Source organism: Poromitra crassiceps, assembly GCF_964638095.1.
Source record: "Poromitra crassiceps genome assembly, chromosome: 6".
Lineage (NCBI taxonomy): Eukaryota > Metazoa > Chordata > Actinopteri > Beryciformes > Melamphaidae > Poromitra > Poromitra crassiceps.
In genome coordinates, this window is record NC_139627.1 from 2,208,066 (window position 1) to 2,215,566 (window position 7,501).

Sequence of the window (7,501 nt, forward strand, 5' to 3'; positions counted from 1 at the left end):
TGAGATCTGCATAGAACCGGGCAGCTGGCTGCCTCTGTACGGACTCACGTATGCAAGCCGAGGTAAGAGTGCTGCCTGCCGGCTTAGAGCGTCGACTAGACACGGTAAAGAGCTGCGGTAAATACGATATTCCTGGAATGCGAGTTTAACGAGCCAGTTACGTGTCTTTTGCATTCTACATTAAATGAAAACATTACCGTTACTTACCGATACTTATTGGCCAAGTATATTAACATACTAAAGAGGTTCATTTAGCCTACTTGTATATATTATTTAGAAAGTTTCATCTATAAAGGCTAGTTAGGCAATGTTTGTACCTGGCATGTTTCGACTGCTGTTTCTGCAGTCTTCATCAGAGGTGTCCATATAACCACGCCATAGATGACGTCACACCAACATCACGTGACACCTCTGATGCAGACTGCAGAAACAGCAGTCGAAACATGTTAGGTACAAACATTGCCTAACTAGCCTTTATAGATGAAACTTTCTAAACAAGTATATTAACATGTATGGGCTAGAAACGTCTGCCCAGGTTACAGGCACTAGGCAGCCATCTTGCCTGCTCAGAATCTTCTCCTCGATATGAGGATTGATTGACAGCTGTCATGTTGGGATATGATTGGTTGAAACGGGGTAGAAATGTGATGGTACTGAATGACGTCAGCATACTGTAGACAGCAGGGCCGCTGGAAGACTTTTTAAGCAGGGGGTGCTGCAAGGAAGGGACTTTTGGCGACGCCCTGCAGCACCCCCACTTCCCGCAGCCCTGACTGTAGAGTACAGTTATGAATTAAATGCTGAAAAATTAACTTTTGATGTGAAAAACGAAATAAATTTGATTTTTGTGAATTGTTTTTTGCATACATTATTACATAGGTGCACTGAATACCCAGGGATGTGAACTAAAGTAGAAGAAAGTCATTTTTTCATTTCAGCTCGACTGTAAGGGAAATGATAGAACATGTGAATGTGTGAGGCCCCATTGATTGGGAGACTGTGAGCATAGGTAGAATGATGTTCATAATGTTTGTCTACAGACTCTAATCTACTGTTACTCAGGTACTGCTGTTCTGGCCTGCTGCAGACATCAAAAACAACAACTGTCATTTATGCTATGCCATTTCAGGCCAAGGCAATGTACAGGCAGGCCAGGTGGCGGATGCCATGTTGGATGCAGTGGTCGACGTGCTGAGCACTCCCAACACTCTGAAGACCATCCGGATAGTCGTCTTCCAACCTCCCATGCTGAAGGACTTCTACAACAGTTTGCAAAAGAAAGCAAGCATGGACACAACCACTGACGCCAAGGATAAAGTGGGAATCTGGTCCAAAATCAAATGTAGGCAAAGGGGGGCGGGGGTTCAGGATTTCATCATCCCTAATCCATGAGCAGTATTATATCACTTGTCTTGAGTAATGAAGTGTGGCCAGTTTTTATAACATTTAGATTCTCCTTTTTTCAGCATTCTTCACTGGGGCAACTGCTGACAATCCACAGAATGATGATTTTGTCATTGACAGCGAGGAGGTTGCCTCTGCTTGCTTCCACATCTGCGGTGCCTCGCAGGATGGAGTCGACTCAGCCAAAAAGTGGATCAGTGAGCTGATCTCCAAGGAGCTGAGCAACTGCTCCATCACTGAGGACACCATCCTCCACCTCACCGCTGCGGACCACCAGCGCATTGTTGACATCCAGAAGACCATGGATGTGAGCATACGGATCGAACGTCAGAAGCTCAAAGCATCTCTCACCATCAGTGGACTCAGCAAGGACGTGCTAGGAGCCAACAGTGAGATCCATAAGATGCTGAGGAGGGTCAGAGATGAGGAGGATTTGGAGAAGCTAGTGGAACTAGCCGGCACGGTGGCAGACTGGCAGTACCAACAGCAGGCGCTTCAGTTCCAGAGCTTTGACCCAATGTCCAACTTCCACCTTGAACAGGCTTTGGAGAAGAAACACATTCACGTAGAAGTCAGTGTCCAGGGTCAAGTCTACAAGGTCGCCGTACCAAGTGGACCTGCAACAGCTATCCATGGACAGGGAATGACTCTACAGATCAGACGCATTGACAAACTGAAAGGTCATTTACATGTCTCCTCAATGGATCAATGCAAGCCTGTTATTGAAAGAATCTTCTCACGTCTTTTCTTGAAGTCCTGCAGTCCAGTTAATTATATCACTATTGCGGCCAGAATAGAAGCACATTCAAACCAGATTTGGGTCAAATTGTATTTACAAATTATTATAATATTTAGCATACTTTACTTTGACCTGTAAATTGTTTTGACGTAGTAAACCTCACAGATCTGGTACTCCAAATTTGATTAAAACACAATTCCAATAATTACTTGCAAATACTGTTCTGTCCCAGGATGGAATAGTTTCAAACTAAATCTTTCCTGTCCATTATGCTTCCAGCTCAACAGACTGACAGCCTGCCTCCGCACTGGGATACCATGCCAGCCAACGCCCCGTGTGAGGCTGTCACCATCCAGGCTGGAGCTGCAGAGTACACTGAAGTCCTGAATCTGTTCCAGGCCACATGCAAACGCACCATTATTAAGGTAGTGTACATGTAGCGTACCCCGTAGCTCAGTCAGGAACACTCGTCATACATTTAGCCATTTATTGCAACAGATGGAAATAGGGTTATGCTACGTTCACACAGGGCACCTACGCCTTGCCTCGCCTCAACCCACGCCTACAGACTTTGAGCTGCGCATTAACCTATCACACGCTTTTGCGATCACACTGCACGCCTATTCCACGCTGAACCTGAGCCGAGTTACAAGCGCCTCTCCTCTCTCCCGAGTGTTTTTTTTGTCACGTGTGGTCCCGAATTATCATGGGTAGGTCAAATAAATCGGATATATTTAATGTGCTATTGATGCTGGATATGTATAACCAGGTCTCCTTCTTGGGTGACTGCTGTCATAGAGAACTGGATGCTGTTGTACTAAGTGGATTAACTTTTCATTGTCCATCTTGCTTCTTCGGTCGCTATTCTCTCTCCTGAAGATTTGTTTACCGACGGGGAGAAAGCCCCACGTGATAGCCACCCGTCAATCTCTCTCTCTCTCTCTCTCTGCTCAACACTGTTGTAGTAACACCATTTTATTTTGAAATTCAGTTGACTCCCACGGATATTGTGGCGTTTTTCCTTCATGGCTTGACAGAAGAAGTCTGCCTTCACGCGCCTTGTCGGCTTGAAAATAGAACTCACGCCTAAACGATCAAATCGGCGCAGCTCAGGCAAGGCGTGGGTACACGCAATGTTCACGTTGAGGCGCCCTGTGTACACAGCCTCATTGTCTAAAAAGGACGCCTATTTAAAAGCGTGGGTACACGCAAGGCTCACGTTGAGGCGCCCTGTGTACACAGCCTCATTGACTAAAAACTAAAGGACGCCTATTTAAAAGCGTGGGTAAAGGCAAGGCGTAGGCAAGGCTTGGTGCTGTGTGTGAACGTAGCCTTATGCTCTGTGCTGATCACACCGCTCTTCAGATGCTCTGTGGATTAGCAAGCAGCATGCTAAGCTAAACAGGGAGCACAAAGCAGAACCCCCCCAAGACATTGAATACAGTTGAACCTTTGAGCCATGTTAACACTCTGAACTAGAAAGGTGGAGGCAAAGCTTTGCCAGCTGCAGCGTTTGTGGCAGCATTGGCTTCTTCCGGTCGCATCGACCAATGACATTAGCTCAGTCAGGCGTGCTCATCCCCCACCCCCATCCTAGGGGGGCAAAAACTCACGCGTGTAACAGGGAGAAATATTTAAATGGACCGCCTTGATGTGGGAATGGCTGTGATTCATCAATGATTAGAAACATTGATCCAATCAGCGTGTCCTGCATGAACTAACGCAAGGTTTCATTTCATGCATAATGTTTTAGTTGTCGCATTATATTGATCAATGTTTCTCGGGAGCATCATCAAAGCAACATTTGTTGAGCTTATTAAATTGACTAGAAATATCAGGCGCTTTGTGCGCTCATTTCGAGCTTCACGCCCTCACCCTCGCTCGCGTGCTCGTTTCTAGGTCGTTTTGCACGCTCAACTGCACGTGTGCGAAGAGCAGTTGAACTGTGGAGCACTTGTGAGATTACAAATTAACTTCATACAGATCCAAGTTACTAACATTTTGACACAAATGACTCAAATCAAATGTATTTAAAGTGCATTTTTGCAGGAGGAGAGGTTGAAGTAATACTCATTCAACCGTAACAGAATGGAGGAGAAAAAAATAACAAACATTTTCCCCCACTAAGATTGAGAGGATCCAGAACCCCACCTTGTGGAAGAGCCTTCAGATCAAGAAGCAGGATATGGAGAAGAGAAACGGTCAGCAGAACAATGGGAGGCGTCTCTTCCACGGCACCTGCTACACCACTGTAGCCTACATCAACCAACACGGCTTCAACAGGAGCTACGCTGGGAAGAATGGTGAGCATTTGGCACATTGGTTCAAGAAGAATTCAGTTGTTGTTTTTTACAACCTGGACATATTTCCAGCTTTAATTTGATTTTAAACTCACCCTGATTTTAAATGTTTTTATATCGATGCATCACAAAGCTATAATGCGCCGAGCAGCGGCCTGGAAACGAGGAATACGGGACATGTGTAAAGCGTGTATTTACGTCCTGTAAATAGTGTCTTTTCTGACACGCAGTGGCTCATTTAAAGATTTAAGAAAAGGAGTGCATTTACTACATCTGAGTAAGTTTTCAATGGTATACAATAGACTACTTGCACAACTCCACTACTTCGTGAAATGAGTAGGGCATCTTGGTTTCCTGTCCTACACTATTGGATGAACTGATTAATATCAGGTGTGCCTGACTGCTGCAGTCACAACAACAGTGATCAGGCACACCTGACATTAATCAGTTCATCCAATAGTGTAGGACAGGAAACCAAGATGCCCTACTCATTTCACGAAGTAGTGGAGTTGTGCAAGTAGTCTATGTAGCCCTCTGAATGACATTTCAGGCAATGTACACTGTGTTGCACAACAGGACTTGCTACTTTACTTTATTACCTGGTTTTAGGAGACACCATTGACCAAACAGGAGATAATTTGCTCAACATTGTTGAGGGAGGCTCAGACAGAGAGGTTTGAGATGATGAGGATGAAGTGGGACAGGAGGTTACAGTAATTTCTTTGGTGGTTTCCAAACCGGGGTACGCGTACCCCTAGGGATACTACAGGGGGTACTTGAGGTAAAGTTGAGTGGTCATTGGTTATTGACTTGTTATAGGCTACATGCACAACTTTTTTACTTCCTGAAATTAGTACAGCTTCTTTATTTCCTGTCCTACACTATTGGATGAACTGATGAATCAGGTGCGCCTGATCATTGTTGTGACTGCAGCACACCTGACATTAATCACTTCATCCAATAGTGATGACAGGAAATAAAGAAGCTGTACTAATTTCAGGAAGTAGTGTAGTTGTGCATGTAGCCCATTGACTACCTTTAGCTGCCAGCGCTGTGCTGTCTCATGTTTCACTCTTGAAACTGCCAGTCAGAACAGAGGGTCATTCATATGAATTAGATTAGATTAGATTAGCCTTTATTGTCTCCCTTAGGAGAAATTTGTCTTTCAAATTTGGCATTCAAGAGAACAACAGTAGGAGGCGTCATAACACATCGACTCATATACACATACATACACACACGCAGTCCAATCAAACTACATTTAACATTTAATGCCACTATCTTTATACATCAAAAAAAGAAACATAGTCCAACGGCTCAGTGGTTAACACTGTTGCCTCACAGCAAGAAGGTCCCGGGTTCGAACCCCGGTCCGTCCCAGGTCCTTTCTGTGTGGAGTTTGCATGTTCTCCCCGTGTCCGTGTGGGTTTTCTCCGGGTGCTCCGGTTTCCTCCCACCATCAAAGAAAGACATGTATGTTAGGGTTAATACTCCTGTCAGTGCCCCTGGCCAAGGTACTGGCAAAAATAACTGGAGTTGGTCCCTGAGCGCTGCACAGTGGCTGCCCACTGCTCCTAGTTCTAGGAAGGTTCCTAGTAGAGGATGGGTCAAATGCAGAGGATGAATTTCCCCAAGGGGATAAATAAAAGATAACTTAACTAACTTAATTTAACTTATATTATGTGATATTGCCCTTTAAAAAGAAACATTACCCATCCCCCCAAAGAGTTTTGCTTTTCTACATTTCAGATAACGTCAATTTAATAACTGCTTATTTCCAATTTTCAGCTGCTGCGTTCGGCAACGGCACGTACTTTGCTGTCGCAGCTTCTTACTCCGACAATTACTCCAGGCCCAATCCCCAAGGCGAGAAGTTCATGTACCTCTGTCGCGTCTTGACGGGGGATTTCACCCAGGGACAGCAAGGGATGGTCGTGCCGCCGGCCAAGAGCTCCGCCTCCATTCAGCAGTACGACAGCGTCGTGGACGACCCAGCCAATCCCTCCATGTTCATCATCTTCCACGACTCTCTGGCTTACCCAGAATATCTGATTACATTCAAGTGATAGAGCGCTGCCAGAAATAAGATGCCTTACATTTGACACTGCCTTAAAATATTAAATTGTTTACAATGCTAATGATCAGGTGATTTTTAAATAGTTCACATTTTGCCATTTTACATTTTAGTTAACAGTATTTAGCTGCTTAGCTCTTATCCAGAGCAATTTACAGTGAGTGCAACAATACAATAAGATTCACTTCCTCGTTTACAACATTACAATGTGACCAATCAGTGATGTATAAGGATCAGAGGCAGAGCCACCATAGTGGCTTGAAAATGTGAAATGTGAAAAACTTTTGTTCATATACTGTAGGTTATGTGGGTTATATAGTATAAACTTTAGTTCATATACTGTAGGTTATGTGGGTTATATAGTCTATCAAAAGTGGTCCAAGTTTGAATTGCTCCTTTCAAGTCAGTGTTTTTTTGTTGTTGTTGGATTTCCCCTACTGTTCTGTCACCTGCACTTAAATTGTGTAAACACTGGGTTAATGGATACTGAAAGAAAAGCAGGATATTCCAGGAAATAGTTTTTGGACAAGTTAAAGGGACAGCTCACCCTAAAATCCCAAATAAATATTTTTCCTCTCACCTGTAGTGCTATTTATCAATCTATATCGTTTTGTGTTAGTTGCCTGAGTTTTGGAGATATCGGCAGTAGAGATGGCTGCCTTCTCTCCAATACAATGGAAGTGGATGGCACTCGGCTTGTGGTGCTCGAAGCACCAAAAAAATGAATTTGAAAAACTCAACAGCAATGTCTCTTTCCAGAAATCATGACCCGGTTACTCAAGATAATGCACAAACTTTGTTGTGAGCGGTTTCATGTAGGAACTATTTTCTTTTGTAGGAACTAGCTAGCAGCTAGCGGGTGTAGTTCGGTCAAAAGAAAATAGTTCCTACATGAAACTGCTCATAACAAGGTCTGTGGATTATACAATTATATACCTGTTGGAGAAGACAGAGTTGTGACACTTTACTGTACATTGCTATCTT

General features: G+C 44.0%; 1 protein-coding gene across 3 annotated transcripts in view; it reads left to right on the top strand.

Moving 5' to 3' along the window:
• LOC310778073 (protein mono-ADP-ribosyltransferase PARP14-like) overlaps window positions 1-7,096 on the top strand; it is a 29,143-nt gene extending 22,047 nt beyond the window's left edge. For all 3 annotated transcript variants that reach the window (XM_083638394.1, XM_083638395.1, XM_083638396.1), the window contains 5 exons: window positions 1,130-1,342; window positions 1,467-2,084; window positions 2,423-2,568; window positions 4,272-4,446; window positions 6,232-7,096. In XM_083638394.1, the coding sequence (XP_083494520.1) occupies window positions 1,130-1,342; window positions 1,467-2,084; window positions 2,423-2,568; window positions 4,272-4,446; window positions 6,232-6,509 (1,430 nt within the window). In that variant the 3' untranslated portion in view covers window positions 6,510-7,096. The remainder of the gene's footprint in view (window positions 1-1,129; window positions 1,343-1,466; window positions 2,085-2,422; window positions 2,569-4,271; window positions 4,447-6,231) is intronic.
• The last annotated feature ends 405 nt before the right edge of the window (window positions 7,097-7,501 follow it).